At 39.8% G+C, this 18,030-nt stretch overlaps 1 protein-coding gene across 4 annotated transcripts in view; it reads left to right on the top strand.

Annotated features, from left to right (window-relative positions):
* Positions 1-13,905, top strand: part of UGDH (UDP-glucose 6-dehydrogenase) — a 29,083-nt gene extending 15,178 nt beyond the window's left edge. For 3 of the 4 annotated variants that reach the window (XM_005554705.5, XM_045392263.3, XM_015450252.4), the window contains 9 exons: positions 2,094-2,294; positions 2,405-2,602; positions 3,056-3,203; positions 4,287-4,381; positions 7,235-7,365; positions 7,958-8,091; positions 8,821-8,912; positions 9,335-9,445; positions 12,727-13,905. In XM_005554705.5, coding sequence (XP_005554762.1) covers positions 2,094-2,294; positions 2,405-2,602; positions 3,056-3,203; positions 4,287-4,381; positions 7,235-7,365; positions 7,958-8,091; positions 8,821-8,912; positions 9,335-9,445; positions 12,727-12,837 — 1,221 coding nt within the window. In that variant the 3' untranslated portion in view covers positions 12,838-13,905. The remainder of the gene's footprint in view (positions 1-2,093; positions 2,295-2,404; positions 2,603-3,055; positions 3,204-4,286; positions 4,382-7,234; positions 7,366-7,957; positions 8,092-8,820; positions 8,913-9,334; positions 9,446-12,726) is intronic. The other variant, XR_012434790.1, reaches the window with a different exon arrangement.
* Positions 13,906-18,030: the final 4,125 nt, after the last annotated feature.

Genomic DNA, 18,030 nt, shown 5'->3' with positions numbered 1-18,030 from the left:
GAACCCCGGACGTTGAGGCTGCAGTGAGCCATTATTGTACCTTGCACTCCAGCCTAGGTGACAGGAGACCTTGTCTCAAAAAAAAAAAAAAAAAAAATCCAGTCTCTTCTTTTTGACCTCCTTAATAATTTCAGAGAAATTGATGCATGCAGCTTCTATGATTTACCTACCCATCCCCTATTTAAGCTATTTAAACTTGCAGAAACTTAGAGTAGAGGCATAAAAAAAAAAAAAAAAAAAAAAAAGAAAATATTTTGGAGTAGCTAGGTACCTGGAAAAAAATCAATGAGTTACTTAGTCTAATTTTTAGGTGACCAGAGCCTGGAATGGTAATAGAAGAATTTTCTGCAGAAAGGACATTTAAAAATAATCTGTTTTTGAATGCCAGACAGGAATTATTTTGTAGCGATCAGTTTTCAACTGTTGTTTTCAAAGCTCCTTTATCAGAGGAAGCTGTCTGGTCATCTCCCATCTCTAGCCAGTTTCACCCTACATCATGAGCTGTCTGCCTTTCTGTACACCATTACATCTAACTCTTGCCCTAAGTTGTTCCATGCATATAAACAACTTTTTCCTCCTGCTTTTCATACCTCAACTCAATCTTCAAGTTTTGATTTATTTTCACTTGGTTCCTTTATTTAGTCTCCCATTGGGTTATAATCTCATCAAGAGAAGAGAGTTAGTACTACTTACTATTAGTTCAAAAATAATTCCTATTCCCTTTAAGTTTTAGACTTTTCAGAGCACTTTCATTTTTGTCAGAGCATCATAACATTCATGTGTTAGTTTTTAGAGAGCCTGCTATCCTCATTTTCCAATGAGGTCATTGAGGCAGAGGCAGCCACACTTCTCCAAGGTTACATGTAATCCAAAACTAAATGCCTAGACTCTGGGCTCATGATTTTTTTTTTTTTTTCCTCTAAAGGAAAGTCTTCGTCCATTGGCCAGGTGTGGTGGCTCATGCCTATAATCCTAGTACTTTGGGAGGCTGAGGCAGGCAGATCACTTGAGGTCAGGAGTTTGAGACCACCCTGGCCAACATGGTGAAACCCCGCTTAAAAATACAAAAATTAGGCAGGCGTGGTGGCACACCTGTAATCCCAGCTACTCAGGAGGCTGAGGCAGGAGAATCGCTTGAACCCAGGAGGCAGAGGTTGCAGTGAGCCGAGATCATGCCACTGCACTCCAGCCTGGGTGACAGCGCAAGACTCTGTCTTAAAAATAAAAAAATAAAAAAAAAGGCAAGTCTTTGTCCACATAGTATTCTGTATCCTGAAGATGATAGATAATGTCTAGCTTTAATGAGCTCAGAAAGTATTTGTGAATAATATTGCAATATTTTAAAAGACTGTTGATACAGGACTATAAAAATAGGGGAATAAGAAAGGAGACCAGGCGCGGTGGCTCACACCTGTAAACCCAACACTTTGGGATGCTGAGGTGGACAGGTCACCTGAAGTCAGGAGTTTGGACCAGCCTGGACAACATGATGAAACCCTGTCTCTACTAAAAATATTTAAAAAAGGAGTGGGGTGTGGTGGCGCATGCCTCTAGTCCCAGCTACTTGGGAGGCTGAGGCAGGAGAATCGCTTGAACCTGGGAGGCAGAGGTTGCAGTGAGCCGGGACTGCACTACTGCACTCCAGCCTGGGCAACAGAACAAGACTCCATCTCAAAAAAAAAAAGACTTTAAATTTATTTTTAAGGACTATAATGATATATTAATACAATAAAGAAAGAGAATAAGAAATAAGAAAAGGCCTATGTTTCATTTCAGATTGTGAAGTCCTTTAGGATAACTGTCTCATTCATTTATATATCTTCGGGGCTTACCTGGAATCTGCCTGCCCTAGTTATCTGGCATATAGATAGTAGCTTCCCAACAAAAATTTATTGAGTGAGTTCTCTAGATGCTTCAAGCTATTTCTTCTGATGATTATATTTATAAAATGTATTATTTCTGTGGAACTAACAGAGGATTAAATCAGGACTACTGATGATTGTTAACTCCACACTTTAACCAGGACTTCAGGATATATCTTGAAATCCCTATCTCATAGGCACTCTGTTCTTTATCCCATATACTTTCATCAGGTGAATACTCCGACAAAAACCTATGGAATGGGGAAAGGCCGGGCAGCAGATCTGAAGTATATTGAAGCTTGTGCTAGACGCATTGTGCAAAACTCAAATGGGTACAAAATTGTGACTGAGAAAAGCACGGTTCCAGTGCGGGCAGCAGAAAGTATTCGTCGCATATTTGATGCAAACACAAAACCCAACTTGAATCTACAGGTATAAAAAATGAAGCATTAGAATCTGGTTGTTCTTATGTAAATACTGATGTGTTAAAGTTGCCCAAAATTAATTCTAGCTTAAAACTTTCCTTTACATTGGGATTCTAGGTGCTGTCCAACCCTGAGTTTCTGGCAGAGGGAACGGCCATCAATGACCTAAAGTACCCAGACAGGGTACTGATTGGAGGGGATGAAACTCCAGAGGGCCAGAGAGCTGTGCAGGCCCTGTGTGCTGTATATGAGCACTGGGTTCCCAGAGAAAAGATCCTCACCACTAATACTTGGTCTTCAGAGCTTTCCAAACTGGTTAGTATATAGCATTCAACTCTCCATTAAATTAAAGCCAAATACTTATTTATTTTAAGCCTGATAAGCTACACAGATACTTTTTTAATAGTAGTAAGAGGTTATGCTTTTGAAGATCATATTCTTGCACGTTTAAATTATGAAATAATTTTCACAAGGGAGATCATATATCAGGGTATAAAATATTCTGAAAAATTATGAAATCTTAAAATAGTAATTTGGTTTTTATCACTCTTTCCTTCTCTTTACCCTTTTTCTTAATCATCGGTCCTCTCTAATTTAAAACATTTTCCCTTTCTAACCCATCCATTGTCTCCTCAAATTGAGCTCATCAGTATCTCATGTATCTCCCTCAGTAATTTGCATCAACGCAATGAAATATAAACTAGATGTGTAAAATTGCTGTTTTAGCCTATCTTACTCTTCTCTGTGTGTGTGTGTGTTTTTTTTAAGGCAGCAAATGCTTTTCTTGCCCAGAGAATAAGCAGCATTAATTCCATAAGTGCTCTGTGTGAAGCAACAGGAGCTGATGTAGAAGAGGTAGCAACAGCAATTGGAATGGACCAAAGAATTGGAAACAAGTTTCTAAAAGCCAGTGTTGGTAAATTCAAATTTTTCTCTAATAAAGAGAGCTACTATTTACTGAAGGCATATTATCTGCTGGTACCGGTGCTTTATATATCTCACTGAATCCTTATAACCTGTTAGGAAGATGCTGTTATTTTCTTTTTTAGAGATGCTTCAGACCCAGGGAAATTTGTGCAACTTGCTCGAAGTCATGCAACTGAGTGACCAGATGTTTCTAACTCCAAAGCCATATTATTCCTTACTGCATACTGCATTGCATTAGAGCAAGCGTGGGCAAACTATGGCCCTTGGGTCAAATCCAGTCCACAGCTTGTTTTTGTAAATAAATTTTATTGGAACACAGCCATGACCATTAGACTACATATTGTCTATGGCTGCTTTTGAGCTACAGTGGCAGTTTAATAGTCTCCTCAGAAACTGAATGGTCCACAAAGGCTGAAATATTTACTGTCTGGCCCTTTGCCATGAAAGTTTGCTAACCCAGGCCAGGCACAGTGGCTCATGCCTACAATCCCAGCACTTTGGGAGACTGAGGCCAAGGCAGGCGAATTGCTTGAGCCCAGGAATTTGAGACCAGCCTGGGCAGCATGGTGAAGCCCTAGCTCTACAAAAAAATAAAAAAAATTAGTCATGCACACCTGTAGCCCTAGCTACCTGGGAGGCTAAGGTAGGAGGATCACCTGAGCCTGGGAGGTCAAGGCTGCAGTGAGCCATGTTCATACCACTACACTTCAGTCTGGGCGACAGAGGGAGACTCTGTCTCAAAAAGAGAAAAAGTTTGCTGACCCTCTGCTAGAGTAAAGAATGTGGGGCAGTCATACTAGATGAATGAGAAAAAAATAGGAGATAAAAGGAAACAATATAAAAAGTTAAACGTAGTCATAATGAAACTTTAGTTAGAAAATTATTTGGAAGTTACTTGTGGAGTTGTTGCCTGCAAATTTTACATAATTTAGAAGCCTATTATTTATCTATCTGAATTTTATTATTAAAAAATCTTAGTATAAGGTTTCTGATTTAGTATAAAGAAATTTGTCACATGATTGAGTTTTCTCGTTCTTACATGAAAATATTGTTTATTTTTTTCTTTCTGTAGGGTTTGGTGGGAGCTGCTTCCAAAAGGATGTTCTGAATTTGGTTTATCTCTGTGAGGCTCTGAATTTGCCAGAAGTAGCTCGTTATTGGCAGCAGGTATTAATCTTTATAGGTAATAATTTCTGTTTAGCCAGGCATAGTGGTTCACACCTGTAATCGCAACACTTTAGGAAGCCAAGGCAGGAGCATCACTTGAGGCCAGGAATTTGGGACTGACCTGGGCACCATAGTGAGACCCCATGTCTACAAAAAATTTAAAAATTAGCCAGGCATGGTGCTGCACACCTGTAGTCCTAGCTACTCAGGAGGCTGAGGTGGGAGGATCACTTGAACCTAGGAGTTGGAGGCTCCCGTGACTTATGATCCCTCCACTGCACTGTAGCACAGACAACAGAGTGAGACCCTGTCTCTAACATAATAATAGTAATAGCAATAATAATAGCAATTTCTGTTTAGCTTCTCATTAAGCATGTCACTTTTTATCCATGAAATATTTTTGATGGAATTTATTTATTCCAGGAAGTCAAACATTAGTATATTCAATTTGCTTATTTTATGTTTATTTATTGGGTATCTGTGTTTTTAATTTATCTTTCCTGCTAATCAATGTTGATGGAAGTTTGTGATAAACCAGTATTCTAATTTTATAGCTAAATTTGCTCCCAGAGTAAAACAAAAACAATTATCCTTAATTATAATTCTTCTCTTTTTTTTTTTTTTGAGACAAGATCTCACTCTGTCACCCAGGCTAGAATGCAGTGGTGTCATCCCTGCTCACTGCAGTGACCTCCTGTGCTCAAGTAGTCCTCCCACTTCAGCCTCCCAAGTAGCTGGGACTTCAGGAATGCACTACCACGTTGGCGAATTTTTTTATTTAAAAAAATTTTTTTGTAAAGACAAGGTCTCACCATATTGCCCAGGCTGGTCTCAAACTCCTGGGCTCAGCAGTCCTCCCGTCTTTGCCTCCCAAAGTGCTGGGAATATAAGTGTTAGCCAGTGAACCTAGCCTAATTCTTCTCTGTCTTGAAAGGCATAAAATCAAAGTAAAGTAAGAACCTATATTATAACATTGGTCGGGCGTGGTGGCTCACACCTGTAATCCCTGCACTTTGGGAGGCTGAGGTGGACAGATCACTTGAGAGTCAGGAGTTCGAGACTGGCCTAGCGAGGCTGAGGCATGAGAATCACTTGAACCCAGGAGGCGGAGGTTCTAGTGAACCAGGATTGCGCCACTGCACTCCAGCCTGGATGACAGAGCGAGACTTCATCTCAAAAAACCAAACAGAACCTATATTGTCATGCTTTCAAGTGGTTTTGTGTTTGTTGTTATTTGTTTTGAACCTTTCAGACTCACAGAGCTAAAATTAGAAACCCTTCCCAAATTGGAAGCATTAAGCGAGCTCTGGGAAGTAGAGTTGATGTTTACTGAATGCTTACCCTGTACTGGGTACTCTTTTGGGCACTTCGCATACAGTATCATTTAATCCTCATCACTAACATTATCCCCTTTATTTGATGAGGGAACTGACACAGAGATATTAAGTAATTTGTCCCAATTACTAGTTGGTATATGTGCCTTTCCCAAATATTTTCCCCCTGAGTTTATAATTTTTCAGGTTTCAGCAGTAGATATGGGAGGGAATCTAAAGAAATGCACGTTTCTTTTTTTAAAATGTTTTACTTTTTAGAGACAGGATCTCACTGAGTTGCCCAGGCTAGATTCCAACTCTTGGGCTCACGTGATCCACCTGAGCCTCCTGAGTAGCTGGGACTACAGGCGCACCACCCTGCCTAGCCAGAAATGCACATTTTTAAGGGAAAACAGATACACTTAGTGTCATTCCAGTCAATCCATCATGATGGCTTTATCTCACTGTTCATCATGTGAAAATTGCAGATAAACTCTTGATTTTCCAGCACTTTGGGCTAATTGCTTAAGCTCTCAAGGTTTGATTGAGATGGTCCCTGGAAGCTTAAAGCCTTAAAAAAAAATTTCTTTTGCTTTGCCTACCTGGTTACCAACCTAAATTTAACAGATTAAGTGATCGGAGACTCTTCTCGTATAACATTTAGTTCATTAAAAACCTTGTCAAATATTTGTGGTGGTATGGTTCATCCAGAGGTAGCTAGAACCATAATTGTTTGTTCCCTGCTCACTTTCCACTGAAACTGAATTTTTGTAAATAGTGGAGCACAAGCAAATGAAGGAATACTTTGGGGTTTGATTGCTTATAGCTTGTTTCCACAGAGTTTAGAGACACGGGCTAAGGAGAATATGGTTTCCTATGTGCCTTATTTAGGCTGGTCTCATAGCTGAACCTGAAATGCGCTTAGAATTAAAACTTGGTTGTGCACTCCAATTTTTGCATCCATCCTAGCCTTATACGTGGAAAATCAAGCCAAATTAAATTACAAATTTTTAGGATGGCTTTTTTTTTTTTTTTTTTTTAAATTTAAGACAGGGTCTGGCTCTGTCACCCAGGCTGGAGTGCAGTGGCATGATCTTGGCTCACTGCCACTTCTGCCTCCTGTGCTCAAGCCATCCCACCTCAGCCTCCCAAGTAGCTGGGACTACAGGCACATGCCACCATGCCTGGTGAATTTTTGTATTTTTTGTAGAGACAGGGTCTCACCGTGGTGCCCAGGCTGGTCTTGAACTCCTGAGCTCGAGCAATCGCCCACCTTGGCCTCCTAAAGTGCTGGGATTACAGATGTGAGCTACCACTGCTGGCCTAGGATGGCTTTAAGGAAGGGGATGGGTGATTCTTTTTTTGTTGTTGTTGTTTTGTTTTAAATCCACAGGCACTAGAGTTTGGTTAATTTTTGCCTCCTGTTTATATGTAAGTGTTGTATTTGTACAATAGCACTCACCATAAAACTCTGAGTAATGTGTGTCATAGGCCGTACCTCTTTTAACTAATCATTGCACAATTGTACATGTAATTTCAGGTGATAGACATGAATGACTACCAAAGGAGGAGGTTTGCTTCCCGGATCATAGACAGTCTGTTTAATACAGTAACTGATAAGAAGATAGCTATTTTGGGATTTGCATTCAAAAAGGACACTGGTGATACGAGGTATCAGTTTTTTAAAATATTTCAAGCCCTTTGAGATTGTGTTAATTTTTTGATTGGTGGATGTGTACATCTTAATTTTTTGATTGGTGGATGTGTGCATAAAATACATGTATATATATAATATAAAGAATAAAAATAAACATCCATATCTTCACCACTCCACCAGCTTAAGAAATATAATTTTACCTGACTGGGCGTGGTAGCTCACGCCTGTAATCTCAGCACTTTGGGAGGTGGAGGTGGGTGGATCACGAGGTCAGGTCAGGAGATTGAGACCATCCTGGCTAACATGGTGAAACACCATCTCTACTAAAAATACAAAAAAATTAGCCAGGCGTGGTGGTGGACACCTGTAGTCCCAGCTACTCGGGAGGCTGAGGCAGGAGAATGGCATGAACCCGGGAGGTGGAGCTTGCAGTGAGCCAAGATTGCACCACTGCACTCCAGCCTGGGTGACAGAGTAAGACTCTGTCTCCAAAAAAAAAAAAAAAAAAAAAAAGGAAATATAATTTTACCTGTATCTTAAACTCCCTGGTATTAGAATATAATGCCATGTAAAGCTTAGCAATACTGATTTTTTTTTTTCCTATAGAGAATCCTCTAGTATATATATTAGCAAATATTTGATGGATGAAGGCGCACACCTCCATATATATGATCCAAAAGTACCTAGGGAACAAATAGTTGTGGATCTTTCTCATCCAGGTGTTTCAGAGGATGACCAAGGTAAGGCTTTGAGTCTCATGAATCATTTTGAGTACAGACCTTAAAACTTTTTATCTTCTGGAAACCTTAGGTTGTTCAGTTTTATCATTGATATCATTGGTAGGCCTTCTTTTAAACCTCATTTCTCTGAAATTAAAGTCTTAGGCATAATGTCATCAACACTGATTTGAAGTGATCAGCTGTGGATTGGTCCATTGATTTTTCCAACATATTCCACAAAGCCCCAAAATTCCAAGGAGATGATTCCAAGGCAGATTTTGGGGCCTGCCACCATCACTCCCACTGATGCTAAAATCAGATTATTCCCAACTCTTCTGCAGTCCTAGTGTTAGAGTATCTATAGTACTATCCCCCTTATGTGTGGTTTTTCTTTCCATGGGTTCAGTTATCTGCAGTCAATTGCAGTCTGAAAGTACTAGAAAGAAAATTCCAGAAATAAACAATTCATAAGTTTTAAATTGTGTACTGTTTCATCCTGCCTGGAACATTTATCATTCATTTGTCCAGCATATCCACATTCCACATGCTACTCGCCCATTAGTCACTTAGTAACTTTTGGCAATCAGATTCAAAAAACAAGTATGTGTGTAAGTATATATAGGGGTTCAGTATTCTCCACAGTTTCAGACATCTACTGGGGGTCTTGGAATGTATCCCTGCAGATAAGGGGGGAACTACTGTAATGTCAAATAACTCCTTATTTCTGTTTTTTTGTTGTTGCTGTTACAGTGTCCCGCCTCGTGACCATTTCCAAGGATCCATATGAAGCATGTGATGGTGCCCATGCTGTTGTTATTTGCACTGAGTGGGACATGTTTAAGGTAAGGTAACAGAAATGATACTAAGGAAAATTCTAGAGGTGTTCCATTATCAGCTAAGGTTGAGTATGTGTTCATGTATGTGTGTTTTTTTTTTTTTTTTGAGACAGAGTCTTGCTCTGTCACCCAGGCTGGAGTGCAGTGGCACCATCTCAGTTCACTATAAGCTCTGCCTCCTGGGTTCTCGCCATTCTCCTGCCTCAGCTTCCTGAGTAGCTGGGACTACAAGCACCTGCCACCACGCTTGGCTAATTTTTTGTATTTTTAGTAGAGATGGGGTTTCATCATGTTGGCCAGGATGGTCTCGATCTCCTGACCTCGTGATCCACCCACCTCGGCCTCCCAAAGTGCTGGGATTACAGGCATAAGCCACTGCGCCCAGCTCATGTATGTGTTTTAATTGTTCCTATGGTTTGTCTTTACAGGAATTGGATTATGAACGCATTCATAAAAAAATGCTAAAGCCAGCCTTTATCTTCGATGGACGGCGTGTCCTGGATGGGCTCCACAATGAACTACAAACCATTGGCTTCCAGGTAATCATGATCCTGGACCCTTTTTCTTCTTTTTGTTTGGTCTTTAGTGTTTGATTCAACAACTGGGGACTATAATCTAGTCAAGTTGACATCAAAAGACCATCACAGCAGGTCAGAATATGTTTGGCTGATTAAGATGACACCTAGGGAAGTTCTAGGGCAGTTCTTTTGGGGAACCAAATCAATATCAGAAGTTTATTTCAACAATTAGGAAAGTGCTCATTTGCTTTTTAAACCCATTGTGTGGGTTTTAGAATTTTCTTATTTTCCTTAGCACTAACCTAACTCTGGGACAACATGTCAGTTCTTTAGGAAGTCCCTTTGGGATTTTTCTGACTATTCTACTTCCTCCCTAAATTTGTGATCTAAAGGTAGAGAAAGAAAGAGGTCTTGGTCAATCAGCAGGTGTTCATCCTATACCTCCTGAGTACTCAGCACTGTCCCAGTGCTGTGAGGGGTCTGAATGAAATATATGGGAGTTTCAATGGTACTGGCCCGCTTCTGATTCAAAGTTTATCAACTGGCCAGGCATGGTGGTTCACACCTGTAATCCCAGCACTTTAGGAGGCTGTGGAGGTGGATCACTTGAGGTCAGGAGTTTGAGACCAGCCTAGCCAACATGGCGAAACCCTGTCTCTAAAAAAAAATACAAAAATTGCCGGGCATGATGGCTCAAGCCTGTAATCCCAGCGCTTTGGGAGGCTGAGGCAGGCATATCACAAGGTCAGGAATTCGAGACCAGCCTGGCCAATACTGTGAAACCCCATCTCTACTAAAAATACAAAAATTAGCTGGGCGTGGTGGCACATGCCTGTAATCCCAGCTACTCCAGAGGCTGAGGCAGGAGAATTGCTTACACCTGGGAGGTGGAGGTTGCAGTGAACCAAGATCACACCACTGCACTCCAACCTGGGTGACAGCGCAAGACTCCATCTCGGAAAAAAAAATAATAGTAATTAGCCGGGCGTGGTGGCCTGCGCCTGTAATCCCAGCCACATGGGAGGCTGACGTGGGAGGATTACTTGAGCCCGGCAGGCAGAGGTTGTAATGAGCTGAGATCATGCCGTTGCATGCCAGCCTGGGTGACAGAGCGAGACCCTGCCTCAAAAAACAAAAAACAGCTTGTCAATTATGGAACATTTGGAAAGCTGAGAGAAGCCTCCACCCAGAACAGTGTATTTGTATGTTACATCTATTTCAGTTCTCCAAGGAGTCCCAAAAGTATTAATAAGAAGCTACTTTCCATTTCCTTAGAGCAGTGTGTATATGGGGATAGGAGGATGGGGAGGTGGAGTAAGTTAGGGAGAATAAAAAAATATGCCAGGGGGTTGCAGTCAACGTAGTGCCCACGCAGAGCAGAAAAGCAGCAGTGTTTGATAGCTTGCTATACACATCTCAGCACCAGCTATCTTGGAGAGGTACAAGTAAGGCCTAATCTGCTATTCAAAAATATCTGATCTGGTTCTCTTAAACCTCTCACCAACTTGGTGAAGGTCCTTATTTAGAACTCAGTGCCCATTTCTCCTTCATGAGAGATTTGCTTGTGGAAAGAATCAAATGGCATCCTTGTCTGTGAACTCTTCCGTCCAAGACCTTGGGGACTCTTCTATTCCACCCCTCCCTAGTGAGTAACAGCATGACGGTTTTCCCCGGTCATGACTAAACTCAGGAATGTTATTTTTAAAAGGTTATTTGCAAGGCATAGACACATTTTCTGTCATTCCTGTTTTACTCATCTAAGGGGAAACATATGTAGAGAAATACATATTTTAAATGATTTTAAGTTATTGTAAAAGTTAACTTTCCTAGTGATGATTAAAAAAACAATTAGGAATGGAATCACTAAATGAGGAGAATTTGTAAGTCACTAAGACAACTGGTTAATATAAAGCAGAAGCCCTTTTTTTGTGGTATGAGTCAGAATTAAATATTAATTTATAATTCAAAAGACAGAGAATTGAGTAGTATATTTATCTCTGCTGTGGAGGGGAGATAAATTCATGACCGTTGAAGTAGTATTTTTAATAAGAAGATGATTTTGAATATATGGAATAAATGAAAAATGTAACAGGCAAAACAAAAATTGATTATCATTCAGTGAAGGCTGGCTTGTTGTATGCTAAGCACTTTACCTAATTTAATACTTACCACAACCCTTTGAGTTAAGTGGTGGTAACACAATTTACAAGTGGGAAGAAAGACCTGGAGAGTTTAGGTAATGCAGCAAGTGCCAGTCAGGATTCCAGACTCCGAAGTCTGAATTCTTAAGAATTATGCTGTTGGCAGCACACAGTGGCTTATGCCTGTAATCCCAGCACTTTGGGAGGCCAAGGCGGGTGGATCACGAAGTCAGGAGTTTGAGACCAGCTTGGCCAATATAGTGAAACCCCGTCTCTACTAAAAATACAAAAACATTAGCCTGGTGTGGTGGCGGGCGCTTGTAATCCCAGCTACTTGGGAGACTGAGGCAAGGAGAATCGCTTGAACCTGGGAGGCGGAGGCTGCCATGAGCCAAGGTCGCGCCACTGCACTCCAGCCCGGGCGACAGTGTGAGACTCGATTTAAAAAAAAAAAAGAAAAGAAAAAGAATTATGCTGTTACAAACAGGGCGTAGTGGCTCATGCCGGTAATCCCAGCACTTTGGGAAGCCAAGGCAGGCAGATCACTTGAGGTCAGGAGTTCGAGACCAGCCTGGCCAGCATGTAAAACCTCATCTCTACTAAAAATACAAAAATTAGCGAGGCGTGGTAGTGCATGTCTGTAATCCCAGCTACTCAGGAGGCAGACAGGAGAATTGCTTAAACCTAGGAGACGGAGGTTGCAGTGAGCCAAGATCGTGCCACTGCACTCCAGCCTGGGCGATAGAGCAAGACTCCATCTCAAAAAAAAAAAGATTATGCTGTTAGCTTTTGCAGGATTTTTAGTACAAGGGAAATTGAAATGAGAATGGAGTTTGAAATAAAATATGAACTCACCGGAATTTGGTCAGTTAATTTCATGCATGTTTCTAAAGACAGTGGTGGCACATAATTGACGACTTTGAGGGAGTCAGGTGTGGGAATGGCAGGAGTGAGAAAGTCTAGATATGAATATTAAAATGAAGTGTAGATTAATTCTAGAAACAAAAAATAGGGAAGAAACCAAAGATCTCTCATAGCAACCCAGACAACTTGAGAATCCTTTTCTAAGAAAAAAATCTAGATTCCCCCTGCTCCCATTTCGGTACATTGTAAATTCTTACACTTATATAATTAATAGTTCTCTTAAAATTTTTTTTTCAGATTGAAACAATTGGCAAAAAGGTGTCTTCAAAGAGAATTCCATATGCTCCTTCTGGTGAAATTCCAAAGTTTAGTCTTCAAGATCCACCTAACAAGAAACCTAAAGTGTAGAGATTGCCATTTTTATTTGTGATTTTTTTTTTTTTTTTTGGTACTTCGGGATAGCAAATATCTGATATTAAATGGTAAATGAACCAAGTGTTTTTAAGGAAACAAAACTATTTTTTTAATCATCAGATTTATACTAGCTATATGGGTATTAGCATATCTGGTAATTATGAATCTAGAATTTTTTTACATATTTTTATAATACTGTTAGCTCAGTTATTGGATGAATGAAAGATAATCATGTTGGTTTTAATAGTGTCAATTTTTGTAAAATAAAAATTAAACTTCAAACACTTTATAAATTGTCCACAGGCCGCACTTTAATATCACATTATAAAGGGAAGGACAGTCTTCATTTTTCCTGGTTATTGGTTTGCTTGTCATTAAAGATGTATTTTGAATCCATGAAATTGCTATGCTAAATAGCCTTTACATGTATGGTCTGGTTAGAGTTCCTTTGTTCCTTTTGTTTTAATAAAATGTGTCACTGATTTTTTAACTCAAAAGGATCATCACTGTTAATTTCTAGTCACCCCAAATATGGTTAAAAGATTATTTTTTTTAATCATAAAGAGAAAATTAGTAGTAGTGTTTCTTTCTCTCCCCATTATTTCTTGGTTTTCCTCACTAATCTTTTTTTTTTTTTAAGTCCAAAAGCCAAAAATATTTATCTTGGTTTTACATTTTAATTTCCATTCTTAATTGTAATTTTTTTCTTTAAGGAAACCAATATAATCTCATGTATAAAAACTTAAATATTTTACAAGTTACGTATAGCATCATTCTAAAATAAGAATTTTTTTTTGTTTTCCGTCTGCTTTTTTTCTTATGTCTCTTGTTGAGTTTTATATTTTCAGTGATTATTTTTGCTTGTGTTAGATCATTATTAAAATGTATCCGATGTCCATTTGATACTTGTGCTCTGCTGAGAATGTACAGATTGCATTAAACAGCCCAGGTCTCATCCTTCAGGAATTTTGCAGTTCAATGAGAAGAGGGAGACAAATATAAAGATGAGGACAGAAGCATCTGTACAGATAAAAATTCCATAAATAAAACGTTCTCCATCAACAACTGTATGGGTGTAATTTTTGTCAATGCACAAGTAACTGAGTCATGACAGCCTGACATTGGATGGGGAAAAAAAATGACACCTCACTTTTTAGAGAAAAGGATATTATATTCTCTCAAATGATGCAACAAAGGGAGGGAATTTAGCAAATAAACATTGGCAAACTGTAGCCCATGGGTCAAATCTGGCCAGCCACGAGTGAACTAAGAATGGTTGTTATATTTTTACATGGTCACATGTTAAATGGTTTGACCAGGCATGGTGGCTCATGCATGTAATCCTAGCACTTTGGGAGGCCAAAGAGGGAGGATCACTTAAGGCCAGTTTGAGACCAGCCTGGGCAACTTATTGCCTAGGCAGTAAGACCCCGTTTCTACAAACAAAGCACAAACATTTTAAATGGTTATACAAATCCCTACATAATATCCTCAACTTTACCTCTTGGCTGGCAAAGCCTAAAATATTTCCTACCTGGTCCTTTAGGAAAGTCTGCATACCTCTGAAAAAGACAAATACTAGAGTTCGAACATAAGGTGAGCCTTTACTCATAAGACTTTGAAGTGAGGATGAGTTTATTAATTAGAATTTGCTTTACATTTCTGCTTGAAAATATTCTTGTAGTTTACTTAGTAATTTTATATTCTAGTAAAGGCATTGTAAATCCAAAGATATAGGAAGATGTATGCTAAAGCAGATAGAATTAGGCACTTGTCCAAATGAGGAATTTTAAATTTTTAAATGTTTTTTTTTCTTTTTTCTTTTTTTTTTTTTTTGAGACGGAGTCTTGCTGTGTCGCCCAGGCTGGAGTGCAGTGGCCGGATCTCAGCTCACTGCAAGCTCTGCCTCCCGGGTTTTTACGCCATTCTCCAGCCTCAGCCTCCCGAGTAGCTGGGACTACAGGCGCCCACCACCTCGCCCGGCTAGTTTTTTTTTTGTATTTTTTAGTAGAGACGGGGTTTCACCATGTTAGCCAGGATGGTCTCGAACTCCTGACGTCGTGATCCGCCCGTCTCGGCCTCCCAAAGTGCTGGGATTACAGGCTTGAGCCACCGCGCCCGGCCAATGTTTTTTTTTTTCTATTTTTAGACATCTAATGCTATAGATTCTAACTTTTTCTACTCTTGTCTAGACATGCCAAATGCTGGCAAAAAAAATTGCTTATTTTTTTTTTTTCTTTTTTTTTTGTTTTTTGTTTTTTGTTTTTTTTGAGACAGAGTCTTGTTTTATTGGCCCGGCTGGAATGCAGTGGCACGATCTTGGCTTACTGCAACCTCTGCCTCCCGGGGTTCAAGCCGCCACACCCAGCCTAAGAATTGCTATTTGGATATTGCCGAATCTGTAAAAACACAACAATAAGCAAAATCCTTTTAAACAAAGGAATCCTGAGTTCATCTCATTGGTGGAATGAAGCAATTCTGTAGCAAATAAATCCTTTGAAAGAACTACAAAGAGAAGAAAAAAGAAATAGGTACTTGTGCCAGGTGCAGTGGCTCATGCTTGTAGTCCCAACACTTTGGGAGGCTGAGGTGGGGGACACCTGAGGTTAGGAGTTTGAGACAAGCCTGGCCAACATGGTGAAACTCGTCTCTACTAAAAATAAAAAAAAAAAATTAGCCAGGCATAGTGGCACGCATCTGTAATCCCAGCTACTCATGAGGCTGAGGCAGGAGAATCGCTTGAACCTGGGAGCGGAGGTTGCAGTGAGCCAAGCTGGCGCCATTGCACTCCGGCCTGGGCAACAAAAACAAAACTCTGTATCAAAAAAAAAAGAAAAAAGAAAATAAAGAAATAGGTACATGTTTTAAATTGCAAGATGTTTCAATGCCTGGAACTGATAAGTAAACAATTATTGTAAGATATAGTTACTGGCCGGGCGTGGTGGCTCATGCATGTAATCCCAGCACTTTGGGAGGTCAAGGTGGGTGGATCGCTTGAGCTCAGGTGTTCACGACCAGCCTGGGCAACATGGCGAAACCTTGTCTCTAAAAAAAATACAAAAAATTAGCCAGGAGTGGTGATGCGTGCCGGTAGTCCAAGCTAATTGGGAGGCTGAGGTGTGAGGATCACTTGAGCCCAGGAGGTCAAGGCTGCAGTGAGTCAAGATTGTACCACTGCACTCTAGTCTGGATGACAGAGTGAGACCCTGTCTCAAAATAAAAACAAGTTACTGGTAAATGGAGGAAAATGGGCAAAAGAGGGCTCATAGAGCCAGAGAAACTTGCTGTTTGAAATGGGAGGAAAAACTCAGTAATTAGGCATGTAGCTTAATAGCAATTTGAGACCTTCATGTGAAAAGCTAAATGAAGATGGTTAGTCTTTTTTCTCTCCTCAACCAGTTAAAGACAATTTTTTTTAATGATACAAACTTTCAGTTTTTAAAAATATATATATTTAAATGTTTATACCTGATCCCTACCCCCAGGAAAAGTTTCGATTTTTTATTAGCTAATATATTTTTGGTAGGGCAGATGAATATTGGTAAGATTATTAACTGTACTTAAAACTGAAAATAACATATGGACATGATAAAAAGACATTCACATAGATACAAAAGAATATATAAACAAAATCTCTCTCCTACAATTTTCTCTCCTACAGTTCCACTTAAGACTTCTTGGCTAAGCTACCCGAAAGCCTTATTTTTCCCGTCTGTAAAACAGATAATCCATCTCTAACTCGAATTGTTATAAAGATTACATGAGATGAATGTTTACACCAAGATCTTATTGGCACAATGACTGGCAGGCAATGAGCACTCCTGTTAGCACCATAACAAGCTGGTCCCACTGCACCAGAACCACGTGTAGGCTCTGAAATCACTAAAGGGACAGTAATGAACACTGAACATTTTGGGCAGGCACTGTGCAAAGTCCTTTAGGTGCATTTTCTCATCTGTTCCTCACATAAGTCTCTGTTTCACTTCATTTTTTACTTCCCCATGTGATTCTAGGACTGATTTAAGTCTTTTGAGGTAAGTTCTGATCCTGTGTTTCAGACTGCAGGCAGAAGGCTCAAAAGATTTAGCAGCTTGCTCAGGGTCACACCTTAATAAGTGGCAGAACCAGAATTCAGGACAGACTATGTGACTTTTCTCTCCAACTCTTAATATTAGTCATTCTGCTTCTCTGGATATATAAAGGTGCCCAGGTAAAAGTCATTCTCAAATGCAAAGAGTTAACCAGCCATCGGGCCAATACTTGTCATGCAGACTTAAGCCAATACTTTGTTATGCAGTACTTGTCACTGGTGCCTTATCTTCCTATTTCTCAAGAAAAAGCTAAAAATCTGGATTTGGTGGTTTGATTTTTTTTTGGAGATGGAATGTCTGTCACCCAGGCTGGAGTGCAGTGGTGCAATCTTGGCTCATTGCAACCTTCACCTCGCAGGTTCAAGCTATTCTCCTGCTTCAGCCTCCTGAGTAGCTGAGATTACAGGCACCCACCACCATGCCTGACTAATTTTTGTAAAAAAATCTGGATTTTTATATAAAATCTCTCAATTTATAAGAGTTGGCACAATGTTTAAAAACAAATTTTTATACTATACAGACCAAAATATCTTTGAAGGGCAGATCTAGATCAAAGATCGCTGGTTTTTAAAAAAAGAAAACCCTAAATTCTGACATAATTTTAGATTTACAGAAAAGTTGAAAGAATAGTACAAAAAATTCTGTATACCCTTCACATTCTGTAAATATTAATATTATATTTGCTTTGTTTTATCCTTCTTATATACATCACACATAAAATTTATATTTATATAATTTTTTTTCCTGAACAATTTGAGATTAAGTTGCAAGGCCTGGTGCGGTGGCTCATGCCTGTAATCCCAGCACTTTGGGAGGCTAAGGTCAGGAGTTTGAGACCAGCCTGGACAACATGGTGAAACCTCATCTCTACTAAAAATACAAAAAATTAGCCGGGCATGGTGGTGCACACCTATAGTCCCAGCTACTTGGGAAACTGAGGCAGGAGAATCATTCAAACCTGGGAGGCAGAGGTTGCAGTGAGCTGAGATCATGCCACTGCACTCCAGCCTGGGTGACAGAGCAAGACTCTGTCTTTAAAAAAAAAAAAAAAAAGAGTAAGTTGGAGACATGATGCCCTTTTCTCCTAAATACTTCA

The sequence above is a fragment of the Macaca fascicularis genome, chromosome 5, assembly GCF_037993035.2.
Source record: "Macaca fascicularis isolate 582-1 chromosome 5, T2T-MFA8v1.1".
Taxonomy (NCBI): domain Eukaryota; kingdom Metazoa; phylum Chordata; class Mammalia; order Primates; family Cercopithecidae; genus Macaca; species Macaca fascicularis.
This window is presented reverse-complemented; position numbering and strand designations above follow the sequence as displayed.